The 23907-nt window shown below is 41.7% G+C and overlaps 1 protein-coding gene across 1 annotated transcript; it reads left to right on the top strand.

Annotated features, from left to right (window-relative positions):
• Positions 1–295: 295 nt before the first annotated feature.
• Positions 296–14008, top strand: gabra4 (gamma-aminobutyric acid type A receptor subunit alpha4; the record flags this gene model as incomplete). Its single annotated transcript, XM_083786065.1, has 9 exons — positions 296–393; positions 621–739; positions 1619–1686; positions 1952–2172; positions 3183–3265; positions 5565–5708; positions 8632–8784; positions 11410–11666; positions 13457–14008. The coding sequence occupies exons 1-9, from the start codon at positions 308–310 to the stop codon at positions 14006–14008; spliced, it is 1683 nt and encodes a 560-aa protein (XP_083642191.1). The 5' UTR covers positions 296–307.
• Between the last annotated feature and the right edge of the window lie 9899 nt (positions 14009–23907).

The following is a 23907-nucleotide window of genomic DNA, read 5'->3' as shown; positions in this document are numbered from 1 at the left end:
GGGAAGAGAGGCAGAGAAAGAGACAGAGTCAAAGACACTCATGCATATACAAACACGCGCGCGCGTACACACACGCGCACAGGATGTTTATTTCTTTGACGAGTGTATGCCAACAACAATTGATAATTGGGCTGGACCAACGTGTCGGGCGGGTTTGTTCAATTTAATGCCTTTTTCTGTCTCACTGTGGAAAATGCTGAACTTCTCTTTTGCGCTGTTCTGCTCTCTCTGTCGCGGCATTTCTCCTTCCACGGGACCGGGACTGGCGTAGTGAAATGTGAAGAGGAATGAAGTATGGCATGCAAAGATGGTTTCTGCCAAGAAGGAGATGGTGACAGCGATGTGCCCCAGTTACATTTTTACTATCTTCTACTTTTTTTGCTTGACTACTTGGTGAGTTCCAATGATAATGGTAGGGGGGCTGATTTCTGCCCTCAGATTCACCAGTGTTGAGTGTCTCTCTCCATGGTGCTGAAGTCTATTTAAGTGGCATAGTCCAATTGTGTTGGTTGGCTAAAATACTTACCATGGAATGGTCATTACTACCAGTCGACTATATTACTTTGCTGTTGAGGCTAAAGACACTGTAAACACATTAAGATGTTGTGTTGTTATTTTAGTGTAAAGAAAATCTCCGCACAGACAAGAAAGGATGAGAGGATATATCCGGAGAATTTCACACGTATTTTAGACCGACTTTTGGATGGCTATGACAACAGACTGCGACCTGGATTTGGGGGTATGTAATGTAGCCACCTGCAGTTTTCCACGCTTAAGCCTTGTGTCTCTTGCGAGACTGAGACATTGAAAGTGTTTTATATATAAAGACCTCGCATTCATGACAGCTCAGTGCACGTCTTATATCAGAAACATGTTGCTGCATAGGAAAATATTTCCACAGATAATGATGCTATATGGTTTTTAAAACTATCCTTGGAAGCTTATCTCCTGGAAAGGGACCTCTAATCTTATACACATTTATAAGCGAATACTTAATTCATGTCTTGCAAACGCTTAATGTGCAGTTTAAGTGGTAGGAGTACAGATCTCACTTTAATGTCTGTCTGAAACCACAGTGTCAGTAATTTCCAGCCAAGTTGAGCCAACCATTATTCTAAAAAGTGAAACCCAAATAGGTTTACAGTACTGTGTAGAGCCATTACCGACACAAAGACATATACAAGACATATAGGCATAATTACACTCAGCACTTAAAAAGCAATTGTCCTTTCACAAACTTTACTACTCCCCACACCTTTTAAAGTGTTCAAACAGGATTATGTTTTAATCCTCTTAAGCATTTTGTCCCCTCATTTCATTATGTTAATGCACCATAGCATAAGCAGGCTGTATTAGATAAAGTCATGTACTGTGTATAGGTTTACAGCAGCTATTTGATTCCATCCTGAAGGTTAAGCCTAGTCTTTAGTTCAAACCCTGTGCAGTGTGAATATTGAATAAGGCCTTCTTGCAATTGGGTGTAATCAAAGGTTGCTCATTTACAGGTGAGATCAATGATGAATAATGTCAATCTCAGAATGAGAGACTAAATGCATATATCCTATGAAACGTTTTTATTTATGCAGTTTGCCTGTGTAACGTCTTACTGTCTGAATAGGTTCCGTAACTGAGGTCAAAACAGACATTTATGTGACAAGTTTTGGACCTGTCTCTGATGTTGAAATGGTAGGTGACACATTAGCAATCATAATGAATAATGATGTATAAACTGCAATCCAGATCTTGTTAGGACATATAGTACATTTACCCCCGGAACAGTACTATTTGTTGCATTCTTTCTTTTACTTGCTAGAATTACACATTTTCTTTAATCACTCAATTTCATCTGATGAATATACTTGATGATGTGCTCTTTTTCAAATCTACCCTAAAACACTGTATTTGTGGTTTTATAGTTATCATTTCTTTGGTCTGTTTCACAATCTTATAGGAGTACACGATGGATGTATTCTTCAGACAGACATGGGTGGACCGGAGGTTGAGGTATGAAGGACCCATAGAGATTCTGAGGCTCAACAACCTGATGGTGGCCAAGGTGTGGACCCCAGACACCTTCTTCAGGAATGGCAAGCGGTCTGTAGCCCACAACATGACCGCCCCCAATAAGCTGTTCCGTATCATGAAGAACGGAACCATCCTCTACACCATGAGGTACAACTGTGTATACTTGTATGTAGTCTGGCTGTCTGGGTAGTACTATTTTTGATTAATTCTTTCTATTCAGAAGTGTCACTTCATGGACCAAGTACAATATCTACACGCGAGGCACAGATAATAGTCCATTTTCAAACACGGTCCCGACAAGACAACTTGACCACATGAACCCTATAGCATCACTATTCTGGGTTGACCATTAGCAGAGCTACAACCTCACAACGAGTCGCGTGTTGTGAGCTTCCAAATCGGTTATTGTCCGCAAAGAAAGACCCCAGGATTTAAGGGGTAAAAAAAACATAGTCACTAACTATAACTCTCTCAAGTTTTAATAAAAGGGACCAAACCAACAGATCTACAAGTATATAGGGGTTAAGTGCATTTAGATATAGGCCTTTGTATTATAAGGACCTATGTCAGTTACAACAACCTGGCATCCATTTTGGTTCCACCATGCCTGTACTGAGCTGAGATACTGTATATGTGTTCATGATGTGATGAACAAAAGAACAGACATGCAGCCGCAATAAGCACATTATGGTCTTTATTCATTGGCTGTGACAGAAAGGTGGCAAGGATGAAGTCGAAGTCTGTGCCTGCTCTTGCAATCTCAGGACTCACTTGCAGTCTATGATGTAGGCTTTTGTGACTGTGAGCAGAATGCTTACATGTTTTAGACATGTTCTTTATTTATCACCTGTGACAGAATGTATGGAGGACTGTCCCTGCAACATGTAATAATCTCAGGTCTCACTTGTCTGTGATGTGTAGGCTGTTGTAATTGAGCAAGCTGAAAGGGAGCCCTTGTAATGTGTGTGTGTGTGTGTGTGTGTGTGTGTGTGTGTGTGTGTGTGTGTACTGTGTATGTGTGTGTGTACTGTGTATGTGTGTGTGTGTGTGTGTGTGTGTGTGTGTGTGTGTGTGTGTGTGTGACAAGAGAGAATTTGTGTGCACGTGTGTCACCTATTGATGCTTTTTGTATAACACATTTTACTGTGCTGTGACAGGTTGACTATAAGTGCTGAATGCCCGATGAAGCTGATGGACTTCCCCATGGATGGCCATGCATGCCCCCTCAAGTTTGGAAGCTGTAAGTCCTGTGTGTGTGTGTGTGTGTGTGTGTGTGTGTGTGTGTATGTGTGTGTGTGTGTGTGTGTGTGTGTGTGTGTGTGTGTGTGTGTGTGCGTGCGTGCGTGCTTGCCTGCGTGCGTGCGTGCGTGCGTGCGTGCGTGCGTGCGTGCGTGCGTGCGTGCGTGCGTGCGCTAATCTCAAAGTGGGAATACATTTACTCAAAAGTTATCTGGGAGAGTTATAAACAGATACATTCCATTTCAATAACTTTGTATAAAATGGCCACTACATCTAGGTAACACTGTTTTTATTTTTTCATGTATTACTTCTTAAAGAAACTCTAATTGACTAACTCTCTTAGGTTCTAATAAAAAGGGAACCAATACAATTATAGTTCTACTGTAATATCTCTCTATATTTTTTATTTAATTCCTTTATCCCACAATTTTCTGAACCCTTTTTTTTACCCAGTGTCAATTGTCTAATGAAATCCCGGGGCGCTACACTCCCTCTGCCAACCACGCTTCCTTCAATGCGGATGAGTCCAAGCCGCTTCTTTTCACCTGACAGGGGTGAAACCGAGTTCCAACTAGTTCCTTTGCCTCCATCAGGCTGGTTTTACGAAGTAAAAAAAACACGTAGGATCAAGCGTCTATCAATCACTATGACAGCTACCGGAACACATAGACACGGAAGCTCCTAAAAAGGACCTCAGACCGGAGGTAGGGGGCGTGGCCAGGAATACCCTGTATAGAGACCAGGATTACTGCATGTTTTTTGTGAGACTATAGGGACACTGGGCAAACTCCACACAGAAAGGCCCTTTTTCCAACCCCACCAGGGTATGGGCACTGATGATGCACAGGAGAGAACACGCCCCCAGCACCCACAGTGGCCCCATCGGGAATCGAACCCAGGACAATTCTAGCTTGGTTTCCCAAAAGCTACATTACACGGGCATGTTTACTTTTTGGTACTGAAATTAAACCTGCACTAAACAGCAATGAAAAACAAAATGGAAAAGATTTAATACAGAATTATGAATTTCTGCACCGAAAACTTATATGCTGTAACCCTAATTTAGCATCAGTGAGTACAGTGAGACAGCTGTTCAGCAAAAATCTTAAATAAAGGAGATCCTCAAATGAAACTGCTCCATCTTATCTGGAAAGAGCAACGATTTATAGATTGTATCCACAAAGCGGGGATGTGGGGGGGGGGGGGGGGGGGGGGCATCACACTCCCTCGGTTCTCCATAATTTTCCACCATTGTGACGTTGCAGAGGACAAATTGTGATTTCTCAGTTATCATCATTCTGATAATGGTGTGGAGCCCATCCCCCCTCCCATCCCCTCCTCCTGCTTCTCTCATCCCACTTTTCTCCTGGCCTCCAGTCAGGGGATGCAGCCATGGATCTGAGCTATCCTGGAGCAAAGGAAAGGTCAGCGTCCCTTCCTTTGCCTCGGGATAGCTAAGACCTATTGTGTGTATGTGTTTGTGTGGGTGGGTGTGTGAGTATAAGTGTGTTACGTGAATGTGTGCGTGCTGTACAGTATGTGTGTGAGCCTATTTTGTGTCTGCTTTGTCTTTCCGTTTTCTCATGCACTATTCCTGTCTCTCTCTCTCTCTCTCTCTCTCTCTCTCTCTCTCTCTCTCTCTTCTTTTCTCATTCTCTACCTCTCTCTAATCATGTTCTCTCTATCTTGCATACTCTTTCTGTTCCTCCATCTGTGTGCACGCAGGCTTTGCGTTCCACTCCACAGCACACCATAGTCATTTCATTTCCCTTGCGCAGTTGGTGTCTTGCCGATGTGGAGTCCTATTGGGAGTGGCAAGCAGAAACAATGGGCATCTTAGCTTCCTCTCTCTTCTCAAAACAACTGTGTTACCTTTTAGGCTTCACTGTTAATGAAATAACGAGACTTTTCATTATAGAAGATATCACTTGACTGGGGTTTAGGCAGCTGACAACATTTTACTGTGAAGAGTTTTAACTTTGATTCCACTTACACAGCATTGGTTCCAGTTTGTACAAAATACTTTAGACACGACAGACATGACCAGACATTAATCAGCTGAAATGAAAAAAAGAGAACATCATTGAACAGATATTTATTTTCTTTTAAGTATCCAAAACCATTTTTTTGTGTGTGCCCCATAACACCCAAAATAGGCTGTGTAAAAAGCTCTGCTGCCATGATAAAAGAACCAATTACATGCAGTATATAAACAGCATTGTATTTTAACTTTTTCTGTTTATAACAAAAATCACCCCAGTGATTATGCAACTCCCTATGGCTTTCCTATCTGCCTACAGATGCGTATCCGAAAACAGAGATGATCTATACTTGGACCAAAGGACCGCAGCATTCAGTGGAGGTCCCCCCAGAATCCTCCAGCCTCGTTCAGTATGATCTCATTGGACAGACAGTCTCCAGCGAAACGATTAAATCCATCACAGGTAGGATGACTACACAGTAAAATCCTCTGTGTTCATTTATCCATTTAAAACTGAGAGAAATGGTTACATTTTAGTTTTATAATTTAGAGTAGACAATTATTTGTACCTCTTTTTCTGCCCAATTAATTCGTTGTGCCAATTAATTCCTCCCCACACACATTCCTGACTGTGTGTCACTGTATCCTATACTGCAGGGGTCCTCAACTAGAAATGATGAAGGTCCACAAATATTTTTTTGAATAAGACCGAGGTCCGGTCCCATGCGCGGCGTCCATCGGAGAGCGGGGCTCTATGCCCGTTTAGTATGGTCAAGCCAAGCTTATACAAATCAGATCCCCTTCCAACCAACCAATAATGGGGTGCAGAGTGCAGGCCCGGAGTGGAACTCCAAATCAGGCCGGGAGTTATACGCCCTGGCAGGCCACACTGTGCGCGCGCATAGCGCGCGCCAGAATTTTGGGGGACCTTGGGGGACATTTTGGGGGCCTTTGCAGCAATTTCACATGAGAAATGTACCATCTGATGTTATTTATATTATTAACTTAAAAAAAAGAAAAAAGGCCCAGGCCGTAGCGTAACGGTCTGGGCACCGGACTGGTGATCCAGTCGCGGTGTGCCGCGGGTTCGACTCCCGGACCCGACACGGCCTTTACCGCATGTCATCCCCCCATCTCTCTCCCGTTTCCTGTCAGCCTACTTTCTATCCCTTAAAAAATCAATAAAAGGCGTAAGCCGCAAAAAAAAAAAAAAAATTAAAAAAAAAAAAAAAAAAAAAAAATTGGGTGGTCCGCAAAGAGGTGGTCCGTGGTCCGGTCGCGGACCGCGGTCCGCCAGTTGAGTACCCCTGCTATACTGGCTCACCTGCCAGTGAGGAGCCCCCAACGGGAGGACGTAGAGCCAGCTTCGTCCTACTCCTCCTGCCTAACAGTCCCTGCTGACAGGCTCCGCCCCAGCCCATAGAAGTACATGCAGTGACAAAAATCACCTCCCCACCTGGCACCCACGGCTTCCTTCCCCGAACACGGGCCAATTGTGTTCGTACTATAGATGCTCCTAACCACTATTGAAAAAATAAAGATGTGTGCAAGTCCATTTCAGGATAAGAACAATCAAGCTTTCATATAGCTTTGTCAGAAATGGCTGTAGTATAAGCTCTCATACAAGCCAATATTACTGTAACCCAATCGCCAGTTTCTGCAAACCACCGATATTTGTCTGAATCACGCCATTTCAGAGCACCACATGGTGTGGGCAGTGGGCCGGCACTGGCTCGGTTGTGCCTCCCGGGGATCACCCCTGCTGCTGCCATTTCAGCTGCATTCAAATCGCTTACTACTAGTTTGGAATCAATTATGATGTACTTCAAAATTGTACTTATGTTTTGACTTGGAACAAAAAAATGTGAAAGACACATACATATTTTGTGATTTTCAGAAATGTAACGTACATGCCAACGTTTTCTCTGAGAACAGGCTGTACAAACACTAGTCAGAGTAATACTATGTTCTGATTGGCAGACTGTACCAGCCCCATGAATTCAATCATTGCAGACATAATGACTGGAGCCAAGGGTGTCAATTATTTTATTGTTTTAAGATTTGTTTTTGGCTTTTCTGCCTTTATTGATAGTATCAAGTGAAGATGGACAGGAAAGAGGGAGAGAGAGAAGGGCAGAGACATGGCAGCAAAGGTCATCATGAACGGGACACGCGACACAATGTCAGACCAAAGCCTACAGCCTACTGTATATGTGGCATGCGCCTGGACCACTTGGCCAGTGGGTGCAAAGGGTGTCAATTCTAACACTGCAAATCACAATTGTTATGGGAGGCGTGCCAATGGAAACTGTAGTTAACTTTACCTGCCAGTATTAATTAATTAATTCACCTCGTATTGCCAGGATTTTCTCACGTTCAACCAAAGAGCCAAAACCCGTGACCGGATGTTACAAATTACTACTACTGTGTGTGTGTTGTCGCATCCACTTCCGGTCTCGTGATCGGCGACAAGAAAAGCTCATTGCGACTCTTCGCGAGGATCACAGCGTCGGCATATGGAATAAACCTTGTTTTGACCAGAAATGCCATCAGGGACAAGGAATTGAAAGAAACAGATAGAGTTTGCGTGGGTGCACGAGAAATTCAAGATGGCACGCTCCAGTGTGCCATCTTGTGCTCCAGTGAACATCAGCTAGCGACCCAATGCTAATGTAAGTAGTATCACGACCTGATCGATCACAATTGATATAAAAGACTATATTTGACGTAGATTTCAGTTCAGTTCAGTTCAGTTTTATTTTGGTCATAGAATAAACATTACATGTATTAATTTCGTCATATTCTTTACATTTTCTTTGTAGAGACCAAAAGGGTTTAGGCTGAAGCCAATGGCTTATTGTGCCTATCCCAAGGGGGGGGGGGACATAAAACTAACAGGAAAAACAAAGGACAAAAGGGAAATAAATTCAGCAAAAATAGAAAGACACAACAGGAGAATACAGACTTGATCACATAGAATCCAGAGTCGCATTGACATTGGCGGTGGGTCAGATTAATTCAAATGACGTAGATCCACGTCAAAGGCGGGCTCAGAGTTTCACAATTAATCTGAGACACGACTGTCTGTCTGTCTGTCTCTCTGTCTGTTCGTCCGTCTGCTGTGTGTGCAGCAGCTAATCTCGGGCACTACTGGACCGCTAAAACAAAAAGGTGTTTTTGAACAATGTATTTTTGTTTTTTTACTTTTTTGAACACTTTTTTTTTACTTCTGGCTATACGTATATGCCTTTCAACACAATACACAGTCAAATATTTAGTGTTCATTTTACCGAATAAAACATGGGTCCATTCGGTTTCCTTTTTACACAGGATTTTATTGTGTGTCTTTGTTCATTTGACTAATTCTATTTTTGTTTCTCCCCCAGGTGAATATGTGGTGATGACAGTGTACTTCCACTTGAAACGTAAAATGGGCTACTTCATGATACAGACTTATATCCCCTGCATAATGACAGTAATCCTCTCACAAGTGTCCTTCTGGATAAATAAAGAATCGGTCCCAGCACGAACCGTTTTTGGTACGTATAACCCACAAATCCTTTCATGGCTTCAGGTTGACAGAGCTATCAGCGTTGCTGACGTGTCTAAACCCTCTGGAACCAATGTGGTGGTTGGCTGATTGCATGGAAGGATGCTGGTTTTGTTCCTATTAAATCAGCATTACATAAAATTCAGCTCAATGTTTTAAAAATGGTTAGTTAAGGACGTAGACTATAGAGGAACAGCTTACAGTGTTGTAGTACAATGCATTTTACAAGGAACAATGACAAAAAACCCCACTTATATGGTTTATTGATTAGGTGAATGTACAAAATGTGCAAAATTAGATGTGTGGAAATTATAATTCCAATGATTTCCTTGAAATCATTGTTCTTGTCTTATTGGGAAGATTTATAACACTTCTGTTGCTGATGACAGACATTTGTAATGTTAGTCACTTTTCAATCTACAGTATATTTGACACAGTTACGGTACATTCTTGTTTACATTTTAAGTAGTCCTACTATACCAACTATAGTAGCAATACAGTAGTTGCTTTAATGTTTGATTTGAATTTTTTTGTAAGATCTTTTTATAAATGTCAAAAAGAAGAGATCGATTAATGGGACAAAAGCTTTTATTTAGTGGTGGAAATAGTGGATCTACAAGCTCACAACACATTGCGACATGTTGTGAGCTTGTAGTTCTGCTATTTTCACTAGTATTTTCCCAGGGACCCAAACAAAATAGTGAAATGCCTTCAGGGTACATGGCATGTACAAGCATTAAGGAATCACTGCTGCTCTGCCACAGTGAGTAACATGTATTGTGATTAGCAGTGACTCAGAGATTCCTTCTCCCAAATGCAGGCTCTATATATTTTCTTATCAAGGCTAAACTGCCTACTACACTACAGTATCTGACAGGGACGCCGTGGCAGCGTAAACATTGCTATATCAGTGTGTGTGTGTGTGCGTGTGTGTGTGTGTGTGTGTGTGTGTGTGTGTGTGTGTGTGTGTGTGTGTGTGTGTGTGTGTGTGTGTGTGTGTGTGTGTGTGTGTGTGTGTGTGTGTGTGTGTGTGAAATGAGCAGGGAAGAGGCACTTTGTTAGGAAGATGAACAGGAATAGAAATAGGCTTATGGTGGGACCATTTGGAGGGGTCCCTCTACTGGCTTGGATTGAAAGGGATACTCTGAAGATGTTCTTTCAGTATTGCAGTGTGAGATTTGTTTTCTAAATCTGGTAAGTGAAACATCTGTCATTGCCAGACATTGAAGGCGATGAGATAAATTGATGCTATATAGGTATATCAATTCTCAAAGAAGACTGTGGTTTATATTCATCAAATGAATTCAACATCCGGTCTAGAAGTGTTATAATTTTCTCCACTGGTCTAGAAGGGTTATACTTTTCTCCACTGGTCTAGAAGTGTCAGACTTTTCTCCACTAAAGACACAGCTGTTCTATTAGCCTTTAAGTACCATCATCACTTGTTAAAAAGTTCAGCTGCCGATGGTACATAACATGCAGCTTTTTCCAAATGGTGAATATCTCATTTTGGAATAAAGCTCTATTTAATGCCAGAGGGCTTCATACCAGACACATTAGCACCACAAATGAGAGAAAGCTTTTGCATGTCCATCTCTAATAGCGTCATTAAAATGATTCCCAGATTAGTTGGCTTAGAGACCAATCATCTCATATGACGATTGGACGGACTGCATGCCTGATTTGAACAATTAACCTAATGAAACTGCCTTGTATTTGAGGTTAACCACTTAAGCCCTATTTTAAACATTTGTTTTTTGTAAATGTATTATTTTTTTACATTTGAAAATTGTTGTCTGCAATGACATGCCTAAAATAGGGCTGCCATGTTGAATGGTTAATAATCTAGATGGGAAGCCTCAAGCCCTATAGCAGCTCACTTGTCAACATCATGCTGTGCCTTTTTGATTGACAGGTAATTATGTGACGGTCACATAAGGTCACAGGGGATAAATTCCTGTTGGTCGAGGACTCTGACACACAGATTATTCTAGAATTGCACATGAGGGAGATTTTCTGCAAATCATATTACCGGTATATTTCTATTAATAATAATTCCAAAGATGCATTGAGTTGGTGGAAGCTTATCACCTTCTGTTATTGTTGCTCCATGTGACTTCTGCTCAGACCAAGTTGAAAACAGGTTTTACATTATGCATTGTGAAAGACCTTTACATACATGTATTTTGTGCGAACCAGCAATCTTCCGATTCCCAGATCTATCCACTCAGCAAAAGGCTAATAACAGCCATGGACAATAATAATAATAGATTCTTCACTTTTTACGATGTTATCACATTCCTAGCCTGTATTTCCCCATACGGGACATTACAGGATTGACAAAAAATACTGAGAGGGTAATAAGCCGTATCAGCACTAGGGCTGGTAACTGTTATCAGCCCTAGAGATACAGCAATGGGATAATCAGTGCAAGTGCCACTGCATGCTGAAACTATCACTGTGTGCGATATGTCAAACACGGTTGCTTTACTGATATAATATAATGCAATTTTGTGTTGCCTTTGAGCTAAATAAAAATGTGTGATAACCATAGGCAACAATAAATGTCTGGGTGATAATCTATACTAATTGCAGTGTTGTCTTTTCTCTGAAGGCATTACTACTGTCCTGACAATGACCACACTTAGCATCAGCGCCCGCCACTCCCTCCCCAAGGTGTCCTATGCCACCGCCATGGACTGGTTCATCGCTGTGTGCTTCGCCTTCGTCTTCTCTGCCCTCATTGAATTTGCAGCTGTTAACTACTTCACCAATGCACAGACTGAGAGGGACAAAAAGAAACCTGCCAGGTGTCCAAACGCCCCCCAATGCACTCCTGTCAAGGACAAGGACATAGGAGAAACACTGCAGGTGAAGATTTTCATTGAACCCAGTGTTATCTAATCATGAGAGACAATACTTTAGTCTAGACTAGAGCCATGTTCTATACATTGGGCGATACAGGACCACACCGATTTATGGAACATTTTGTTCTGGCATTGCTCTTCAGAGAGTAAAGAGTGTTAATTTAAAGGAGAATTCCATGCTAGAAAGCTTTCTTACCTTTCTTTGTAGTCGTTACGTCCCCACCAAAGAGGTCCAGGTGTTTTTTTGTGCAAAAACTTCTTATTGGCTATTTCCCCTACCATAAGCCCTCAATGAATTGCATTGAATTGAATGGGAATTGAATGGGGCTATGGGGTGTTGTACTAATTCGCTTATTTCCATCTAAATAAGTAGTAAAGTGTGCCGCTTGGGATATTATTTACATTATGAAGAGAGGATATATGAAAAATAAATAAAAAATTGAGCGATGGAAATAAGCAAATTAGCACCACACCCCCATTCAATTCCTATTCAATTCAAATAGCCAATAAGGAGCTTTTGCACAAAATAACACGTGGACCTCTTTGGTGGGGACGTAACAACTACAAAGAAAGGTAAGAAAGCCTTCTAGCATGGAATTCTCCTTTAAATGAACACTCTTTACTCTCTGAAGAGCAATGCCAGAACAAAATGTGCCTTTTAGTATGGAATTCTCCTTTAACTCTCAAAGTGTAACATAAAGATTGACCTGTATGGGTAAGTATTCCTTATCTTTTCACTGAAGTCACACACACTTTGTATGCTCTCGTATTTGTATTATTCATTTAACTGTGCATGTGCGATTGTATTTATAGTACCAAATGAATGCTTCTTATTAAAATAAATTCTGTCAGCTGACCAGTGGTAAATTAAACTCAATGCAATGCATATGTCAGTTTTATCCTGACTACTTTAAGTTGCCCTCAAGTACAAATCCCAGTGTGGAGTAATCGTGCCTGAATACAGTTTAGTGACAACAGCATTTCAGTGGATTAGCAGGTTGCCACGGCAACGGAACCCTCGCACATCTGTACTGTACATTATAGGTTTCAGTATGATTCTGGTGCTCGGGGGATTAATACACTTTTTTCCTCGAGAGCAATGCCCTGTTGGAGCTACTGCAGAGCATGGCAACAGGGGTCAGTGTGTTGGTGCTTCCAGATTCTAAGCCTTACCCCCTCACAGCGTGTCATAAAAAGTAGGCCCACTATTTCCCCTGTTGCACATGGGACACAATAACATTGAGTCCTTTCAGTGGGCTTTGAGGGGGGATTATTTCTGTGCAAATGCGGTGGTACTGTACCAGCATCTCACTTGCCCTGCTTGAAAACATCAGCTTTCAAAGGCTAAGCCCCTTTGATGCTATACTGCATTACCGCCCGATACAGTGCTACCTACTTTATATCTTAAGCTTGTGTGAACTGAATGAAATCCTTGGTAAGTGACATCTGTATTGCACACAGTACGGTATGCTTCCAGATAAGGACCATCTGTGTTGGGAATAAGTCTGTAATCAGATCAATATGATGAGCTTTGTATGACCTTACCTAGTTTTTACAATAACACACTGTTTCCTGAAGTGTGACTTTTAATTATTACTCATCGAGTAGGAGCATGGAGAGAATTAATCCAAATTAGGTGTACTGTACTTGAAATATCACTACATTTGGTTGTGATTATAGGCCCAGGCCTTCTCCATGCATGTGAATAGTCAAGGTGAAGAAGAATCGGTGATAAAGAAAAGTTTTGACACGTTTCCTGTAACTACATTCCTGTCCTTTTTTCTTCCATTACAGATAAATCCAGACACAAATGGCAATTTGAGGAAACGGATGAATTACATGTCTCAGCCAGAACTACGTGATACCACCCCGAGAGCCCAGTATGGCACTTACAGCACAGGAGGGGGACTGAGGCGGCTGCGGTCCTCCGCCACAGGGACCAATAATGGCAGCCTGTCTACACTCTCGCACTCCAGCCCAGAGAAATCTGAAAGCCAACTCAGTGTGCTCAGCGTGGCCGGCTCCTCCTCCAACCTGTTGGACATTAACACACCCCCACCTCCACCTTCCACGCCAGACGTGACAGTGGACACGCCCAAACAGCACGCAAGCTCCACTTCCCTCCAGTACCTCATAGGGCCCAGGCTGGAGCGCATCCAGACGCCGGGGGGGAAAAGAGAGCCCAAGCAGTCGCCATGTTCTCAGCCCAGCACTGCCGGCATGGGAGAAACCAGTAAAATTGACAAGTATGCAAGAATCCTATTCCCAGTGTCATTTGGGGCATTTAATATGGTCTACTGGGTAGTTTACTTATCAAAAGACACAATGGTGGCGAAAGGTGGTTAATTCACGGTCCGGGAGCACGAATGAATGATAATTTTGTCGGAAGACAAACAGGAAACTATTATCTGTGTTCTTCCACATCCTGGAAAACACAACAAGAATACATTTATTTCACTTTCTTAAGGTCCTCAGACAGCAAGCATCGGAACAAAATCAGCTAAAACTAAAAACATCTGACAATGGCAGATTCACAATGGAATACAATGGAATATGTCCCTTTCCTCTTTATAATCATGCTACTACTGACTTTAACCACAACATCAAGGCTTCAACTACCTGCACTTCTGGCCCACCACCGAAATAAAGCATGAGATTCTTTTCATTTTCCTATTTTTGTACCTTGCACCTGGCAAGAGGTTTGGTGGGTACACACTGATCTGTTTGTTCGGTCTGTTTTGTTACGTCTCATTTTCTTAGGTTAAAAGTTTATATTGACTATCATAGTTCTACTTACATGGAAGCCAGCTGCTTTATTCCAGTAAGTAACCCAGGATGGAAATAATTATGAATTTGAAAGTCTCTGGTATGTAACAACTCCACATCTAAATATAAAGACGCATTCTGTTTGGAAGGAATTTAGAAATGGCGAAGTTATAATAGTTGAATATTGGACATTAAAACCTATTTAAGTCACAATAATTAAATAGTTAATAGTTTATGGTGGGGCTGAGCATTCAGAAGCCAACTGTATGGTGCAAATCTTTTACTATAAAGTGGTGTCAGTTCTACCATGTGCATGGTAACTTTGAACAGTCTCTCATGTACTGTACATAACTTGTCAAATCATCCTGCATATACACAATATATTATCGCAACAATGTTCCTGAAATACTAAAACTGAGACATTTGGAGACTCAATTTAGTATTAACAGACTGGTAATGACGGAATATTTTATTTTTTTGATGTTAGGTGAAGGTCTTAAGCTTTTCTGCCAAGATGGGTTACCAAAATGTAGACCGAGATTGTTCAATAGAATAAAATACTTTAAAGAGACAATTAAAATTAGTTTACTGTCAGAATTGCAGCAGGCGCTGACAAGGGCTGTGTGTCGTGATTGAAATTATGCCGGCATGAACAATACAAGATTATGACTGGGCTGTTTGTATTATGCAGATAATAGCATAAATCTACTTTTGGACTTCCCATATCCCTTTATGTAAAAGTCAAATTTTATTATGGTTAAGGATTAGTCAGTGATGTCACTTACTGACTGGTTTATAAACAGCTTCAAGTCCATACTACTACCGTGTTGCATAACAGTGACATCACTGACTACTCCTTGTTATCTTTACCACCTTGTTTCAACGTGTGTGTATACTGTGTTCATGGCGCGCTGCGCGGCGCCTGTCATCAGCACAACAAGCTCAGCTGTAGACTATTCTGTCACGTTCCGTCACGCTAATGAAACACTAGATGGGATTATTATGTCATGTCAGCACTATCAGAAGGTAAAGTAATCTGTCACTCTGCAAGTTTAACTAAAGTTTGTCCAAAGTCATTTCTGATAGCCAGCAGGCTGCAGCCCTGCAGTCACAGATATGCATAGTGATGAATGAAGAGCTCAAACATCAATTTGAGGGAGTCCTGTCATGGAGTGTTTGGCGTTGGGGAAGTGACAAAATCAAAGGCTGTTATTATTATATCCTCTTCTTCCCTGACTCACCTGAAAAGTTACACTCCCGCCGCTAGCATCCATTTTCCCATTGCCTTTTTTATATTTCCATCTCCATGATTTGAGCATTTCTAGGCAATACTCCATCTGCGCAGGGAGCTGTCTTGTCAATACATGTGGGTGTCTTGAGTCACGATGGAGAGGCCTTGTTTCCTGCTCTAATAGCCATATCATCCACACAGGTCATTGTTGTTCCCTTGCTAGCTGCTCTGTTTGTCTAACAGGAGTTATGTTTCTACTACAGCAGCCATAATTTAGAAACACAGGCTGATGGACAAGTCAGTGGTGTAAGCCACCGCCATTCACCTCTTCCAAACGCACTCATGTGTGAATGTGATTTTGCTCTTGTTACCTCCATTTGGTCTCCTCTCTCTCCTTTTCTTCTCTCCCCCCTGCTCTCTTCTATACACATATCTTTGGTGTGTACAAAGCAGACACATGATGGTGTGACATTCGCATACTGATGAGGAGTTTTTGATTGATTGAAATATTTATTAACAGTTTGTAGAATTTACAGTACATTTTAAGCACAAACTCAATACAAAGACTGTCAACTGTGAGTGGACGACCCAATTAAGCATTACACTTGTTTACAACAGGGTCCACATTGTTCAATTCATCAAAAGTCACCTGGTCAACCAACAGATTTATGTTCTTTTTCATCCTAAATCCTCTAAATATCAGCGTATGGTATGATTGATTGAGGTATGCCATTGGTGGGGTGGTCTTGTGTCTTTCAGCAATCCTGAGCAACATGAAGGCCTATTCATAGTCTGGATTTTCGGTGGTAAGGTGACCACCGCTCCGGTGGTGAGCTGACCACCCGAGCTGAAATAACGTTGAGCGGTGGTGAGTAAAAACAGAGAGAAGGGCTGGAGCGGTGGCGGTGGTTTGCTCTTCACCGCGGCTCGTGACGTCATGTTGTAGTTCGGTGGTCACCTAACCACCGTAAATCCAGACTATGTATGAGCCTTGAGAGACAGACCTGTCAAACTCAACATGCTATTTTGTCAAATTAAACAGCTCAGGTTGGTAGCGATTTCATAGTCTGGATTTTCGGTGGTGAGTTGACCACCAGAGCTGAAATAATGTTGAGCGGTGGTGTGTAAAAACAGAGAGAAGGGCTGGTGCGGTGGCGGTGGTTTGTTCTTCACCGCGGCTCGTGACGTCATGTTGTAGTTCGGTGGTCACCTAACCACCGAAAATCCAGACTATGTATGAGCCTTTAGATAAATCATACAATTAACGTCCTTGGTAAAAGTATCTAGATTCATGCCGTTATCTGTGTTTATTATATGTCTGATGTTAGCCTTTTGAAGGATAGTTATGAGTCTTATGTGAAAGCATTCAATTTAAGGAAACGTAGTTAGGTGGAATTAATGCAGCACTTTTGTCAGGATACAAATACAGCCTAGTAGTCTGGTAGGGGCGGTGGGGCTCAGGAGGTAGGGTGACCATCTGGGTTAAATCCCCAGCTCCTCCTGAATTCGTGTTGAGGCAAGCAAAACACTGAACCCTAACTGCTCCTGATGAGCTGGTTGGTGCCTAGCATGGTTGCCTTTGCAGTCGGTGTGTGAAGGTGTGTGTAAATAGGTGAATGTAAGGCACTATAGAAGATAGAAATGCATACCATTTATTCAGGGCGGATAAGGGGAGGTTAATTACTCCCTTCCATGCTGTGGTCCAGTGATGTGCAGGCAGGAATCATGGCTTCTGGTTGACATTTTTGTCAAAAAAAAATTGCGGTTTTGCCAAGGACACAAAATGAGAGGACAATAATATTACCAGAAACACATACAGAGCTATAGTAGTCCGGCAGCCAACAGGCATCTTTTGTTTAAAGTGGGAAATTTGGTATAGTCTTTTTAATTGGCTAATGTCTGCATCTGACAATTCAGCAATAAAATTCCCCTTCAATCAAAAAACTGATTCATTCTACAGTTAACTGCTCTTGGAAGCATGACTTTGACTATACAGATTGTTACTGTATATGCAAAGAACTTGCCACCAGAGTGTTCTTTTCACATTCTTCCACTGGAGGTCAGCGAGCTCTCTGTACTTCCTTAAAATCCAAAACCAACATTAGAAAACTAAGACTGCCCATCTCACATTACTTTCTGTATGATTGTTGGGAAAGTTCATTTATTTTATTAGTTCAGTTCACAGTTCAGAAATTTAAAAAGGAACTAGTTCATAGTTCATAATTCAACATTTTGAACTAAAGTTCATGGTTCCAAAAATGAACAATTTTAGTTATTTTTCGTTAGAGAACGCTGACAGGCACTCAAATGAGAACGTCCTGTAAGTAGATGTGAAAATAAAACTAGTGTTGACTAATCAACACAAGTGGCTCTTATTTTGATGAGGCAGTTTCTGCACAGGAAGTCCGTTTCACTTGTAAACAAGCTATGATGGATGAGCTGTCAAAGTACTAGTCGCTAAACCACTTTAGCGACCATATTTACAATATTAAAACTGTCACTTAGACAATGTAGGTTACACACGCTGGAATTAAACATGGAACCTGCAGGCAGCATTAGGTGAGTAATTCATTACATGTGTTGGATGTTCGTGGTTGTGCTAATGATAAACGGACAGCTGCTGCTGGGATCCTAGGCTCCTGCTGCTTAACGACGACACTGTGTTGTGCTTTGCATCTGTTGCATCTGCCCGTGTGAAAGCAGCATAATGTCGTGGATACGAACGTCTGTAACCCCCCCACTCACTCTTGAACGAAGTTGAACGAGAAAAGTGACGTTCACACACGCCAGAAATGAACGCGTTCACAATGACGTTCATCAGGCAGAAATACAGTACGTTCAGTTCACGTTCAGCCCAAATGAGAACGCGTACGTGAACTATCGTTCTTTGATCGCTTTCGGGTACAACACTTTCTGTATCTGTGTGACTTAGGCTACTGGAGACCAGAAGTAGGTTGTGGGTGGGTAGATGAGGGGATGAAGGGCGAGGACCGGATAGGTGATTGTCCAGAACTGCTGATCTGACTGATATGCAGGCCAGGGCATAGCAGTGGTGGCCATTTTGTGGTTCCACCGATACAAAGCCCATTCATTTTTCCCATTGAGAGTTCCACAAATATTTATATAAATTATTCTAAGCCAAGAATCAAGCCATCCAGGCTCCTTGTGAATCATGACGATAAAACATTTGATTATGGTGACATTTCAGACATTACATGCTCAATAAAATATTTTGTACCAAAATCTTATGTTTCCCGGCAAGTCTTGCTAACAGGAACTAGCCTGGAAGGCTGCACAGACTTTTTAGTCTGATGATTTAATGAAATCAGTTTCCTGCCATGAGTAGAACTCAGTTAAGCTGCATGTGTGCAGCTGTGTGCAGCCATAAGCGTGACCACAATCTAACCTGATCAGCTTGTATAGGATTTTGAGTAAAAAACAAACGCATCATATTGATATGAGATGAAAAAGATGCCTATAGCCTTTGACTGAATGAGAGAAGCTTAAGTATGTAGATTTTATCATAATACATTTGCAGTGATTATTCAGTTCAAATAATACCAATCTCCATTATGAGCCATTATGCCACCAACGTTACAACTAAGGTAATGCAACATGAACGGCAAAAGTAAATGCATACTCAGTGGCAGTCAGTATATACTGTAGCCTACACAGGAAAAATAATAGGGAATTATAGCAGCGTTGTGTATGAGTTGTAGTCTGTAGTCTAGTAGTCTAGTGACTGTAGTCTAGTGACTTTAGTCTGTAGCTGATTTTGGTAGTACTGTGAGTAAAGCATTACAGTGAACTATAAGCGGCTGGTGATGAAGGCATGTATAATTGTCTCCACCAGGCCGAAGGCATGTGGGGAGAGTATGTTTTGCACTCCGTCCGTCCGTGTGTCCGTCCGTGTGTCCGTGTGTCCGTGTGTCCGTGTGTCCGTGTGTCCGTGAACAGCTAATCTCGGCCACCGTTAACCCGGTCGATGCCATATTTTGCACACACACTCCCTGGATGCCAACCATGAACCTCTGCCCCAAACTTTCCAGAACGGCCTGTTATAGCGCCACCAGGAGGCCGCTTTGTGCAAAACAAGTTTTTCGATGCCATATTTTGCACACACACTCCCTGGATGCCAACCATGAACCTCTGCCCCAAACTTTCCAGAACGGCCTGTTATAGCGCCACCAGGAGGCCGCTTTGTGCAAAACAAGTTTTTGCACAGTACACCTACAGATTTTGTCCAAACATCACGCAAATTGGTACACAGTCTCTCTAGAGCCATTCAACGAAACGGGTCTTTCAGATTTATCAGACTCCATCCTGATTGGTTAAGATTGGCTTCCAAAGTTCACAGGAGTGCTCAGTTTCAAACAAAATGCTGCAAATCATGAACACATCGCGTGATTTCCCTGAAATTGTGCACCCACATTCCCACTAGGCCGAGGACGAAATGCCACATGAACAATTTCAACTCAGCCTCAAGGTGGCGCTATAACTGGCCAAAAAGTGTTTTTACCTCTAACTGCACGGATCTGTGGATAACCTGGTGGAGACCTGTGCCCGGAAGGGCACTTTTTCTAGTTTCTTCTGCATCTGGTTGTGACAAGGGAGGGGACTATCTGAGAGATGAAAACAATAACAATTTTCAGTTACTTTATTGATATGAGATGTAAAATTAAGATCCGAGTCAAGTGACTCTGAGGCTTACGTACTTGTGGTTTGACCCATGCAACTACAGTAGTCCTGACTCCTATAGTATTAATATAAGTGCAAGGCTCAGAAATTCAAATGGAAACAAGGAAACGCCAGCACTCAATAAATGTCCTTTTCACATGATTTATTACCTTTATTACCAACGAACGTGTTTCGGACAGATTGACAACAAGGCTCATCTGGCCGAAATGCGTTTCTTGGTCATTCGTTAGAGGTAATAAACCATGTGAAAAGGACATTTATTGAGTGCCGGTGTTTCCTTGTTTCCAGTTCAAAAGTTCATCCCTTTTAGGTTTAGCACCTCTGTTTGATTTTCATTTAGTTTTAGTAGGTTTGCGTTCATTCGTTCAGTTATGTCAGAGGAGGTGAGGGCGTTTACTACATGTTGTGGGGTTCCACAGATATTTATAATGGTGTGTAGTCTGCTTATGAATGCAAACTGACATTGTGTTTCCTGATGATGTCTCCTAGATGGAGGAGCAAGGTTATACTTCCTTGAGTGATATACCATTAAGGGGATAGATAGTATATATTTCCGGAAACACTTTCTCCCAGGTGAACACAGCATTTTGTCTCTGTGATGTAACGATAGGTGCATACTGCATAGCCAATTTTGGACTTTCCCTCATGCCACATTTTTCAAATCAGCCTTATATGCTGGCGCTCTAACAGGTTGATAACACTATAACAAGCCTCTTCACATTAATAACAACTAGACCAGGGGTCACCAACATGTCCATACAAATGTGGCTGTGGCAAAGACTTGGTCTTGTCCGTGGTAAATGTTTGATTTTCTGTTTTACACACCATTATAATGTTCTTATTTTGACCCACTTACTGAATGTCAAGTCTCCAGGTTTTCTTCAGAATATGTTTGACACTACTACAACTCTATGGCACATTAGGAGTTCAACTAGTACTAATAGTTCTCAAATGTTTTATTTGCAAAGACCTCCTTAACTCTGAGAGTGTTCACATTTAACCAAATGGACCTCTAAGTTACAGACCTGTTATGTTCATTCAGGGCTATCGATGTGTTTCTGGTAATATTATTGTCCACTCATATTGTATGTCTGTGGCAAAAATGGAATGTTGACAAAAGTCCACCACAAGCCATGCAACTAGACCGGTGCCCGGCTGTAGAGCACAGAGTTGGTAACGATGGAAGTTGGAGATTATTATCCATGCCCCACCCGGCTATGGATTGATGTCGGAGTACCCGTTACGGTTACACCCATCTGTCTGTGTCCCTTTTATGCCCATATGGAGATTTCTGTATCTGTCCTTCTGTGTTCCTATATTCCTATGGAGTTCTGTGTCAGGCATGCCTGTGATAAAGACAGACTGCTTTCTCACTTTTCCTCTTGAGCCACACATGTTTAATTGTTTTTCATTTTCTGTTTATCATAACCTCATTTCATACTCAACATTCCCTCTGTATGCAGTCATTATCCAACAGTTTGCTGTTATCTGCATATATTCATTTCATTTCATCATTTGGACAGACAATTGGTTGGTCAAACATACTTTTATTCCTTTCAAAGTCCAACAGTTTGACAACATAGTAATGATAACTCAAACACCCACTACTCACACCATCCTCATTTCCTGGTCAAAGTTTCACAAAAGAGTCACTACTGAATCCACTGCTCCTTTTATAGGTGGAGGATTCAATTGGGTTGCACCATGTTGCAGGGGTGCATGGGCCTGGTAATACATACTATTTAGTATGATTACAACGAGACGGGTTGTTTAAGACCTGGTTTGTTGATTACTTTGATATCGACAAATATACTGTAAATGTTGGGAAATGTTTTCTGTGTTGCATGTTAACTAGATTTGTAAGTGAATGCTTTGGGGAAACCTGTCTCTAGCCAATAGTCAGAGGCCTGGGTTTGACTTCATGTAGTCAAGTCAGTCCATGGTGAGACATGGGGAGGAAGGGGGCACAATGCGGGAAGCTTATGTCCACACTGGATGCTTGAATTTAAGCTTGTCATTTAATTTTGTTATTTTCATCTTATTTGGAAGTTATATTATATTTTTGTGAAAAATATTTTCCTGAGGCATTTTTTTGGAACATTATTTTTGGAAACCTTTGAAATAAACCTTTGGCAACGATGGAGATTTTTGGTATGTCCTTTTTCTGTGCACCTAGCCCTCATCAAACGGACTCATTTACAATGCCCAAATATGGAGTGTTGTGATGTCAGGACAGGTCAGCTCCATATATGGATACCTAGGCAGGGGCCCTGTCTAGGGCCCAGCCAGAGGCCTTTTGTGGCGGTTCTGGACAACCGTGGGTCCGACCAACTCAACACTGGGCACTGCACTGAGAACTCCATGTGGGGTTGTGGAACGGGGTGTGAAGTCGGTGAGGCGAACGGTTCTCGAGTTACGTGCATTACAGCCGTACACACAAAGACCTGGTGCATTTATAGATAAGATACAATTAACAATAACTCAAGTTTACACAAAACAATGCATATACTACACTAACACAAACCAACATGTGCAATAACATTCATCCCTCAACTTCTACAGATTCCACTCACCTCTATAATGACTGAATTCCGAACATTGCTGGCCCACAATAACTGCCTGACCTGGCGGAGACCTGTGCTCCGAGGAGGACTTTATTTAGTCTATTTATTTATGCGATGAACTGAAACAAAAATGTCATGTCACATTTAAGGCTTTGGATTCTCTATACAAAACTATAACAATTAATAAAAATAAAATAAAAAAAGCAAGTATACAGGCTGTATACAGAAAATAATTTAGCTCTTTAAGAATTGTCCATCATTCTTCATATGCCTGAATGCCATCCCCCAAGTCAAGTGACATATCTTATAATACCACACCACCTAGTGGCTTTTTAGACTCTACAGTTTTTATTGGGATCTGTTTATTAAAGTGGAATGGGTTATAACGCCTGCCAGTTATAAAATGACTTAGGCCAATTTGTGTTTTGACTTATAGGAAATTGCAAACCTGACTTAGGCCAAATTATTAATGGAGTAAGTAGTATCTTACTCGAGACTATAGGCTAATCATTTTAGCGAAGTCACATTGTACTCTAGGCCATAGGTCACACTATTGAGATGGGCTATCATTACTGGGGTGGGAACAGCAAGATCTTTTCAATACGGATATGGCAAAAAAATCATTTTCTTCAATAGGCCATTATTTTAGCAAGGTGACAATGTGCAGGTACTATGAATGTATGTAGCCTATAAGAAATTATCCTGACACAAAACATTCATTCATACAATTTTCAAAACTGCCACACACCTGCACTTCAAGTTTCAACATCCCTATATTTTCACGACTCATCACTGGCATTTTAATGCCGGTGATGACGTAAAGGTGATCAAGAGGCAAGAGCATGACGCCGCCCTACCTTCATGACGTTCCACCCCTACACCCATTACCGGACACTTAGATCAGGACATCTGTCCTCCCCCTACGACACCATAACCTGAGGACAATGCTCATGATATAGTGTCCTATATCTCTTCTCCCTCCTCTC

Source organism: Protomyctophum parallelum (assembly GCF_964188405.1).
Source record: "Protomyctophum parallelum genome assembly, chromosome: 16".
Taxonomy (NCBI): domain Eukaryota; kingdom Metazoa; phylum Chordata; class Actinopteri; order Myctophiformes; family Myctophidae; genus Protomyctophum; species Protomyctophum parallelum.
Note: the sequence above shows the minus strand (reverse complement) of the source record. Positions and strands in the feature narration are given on the sequence as shown.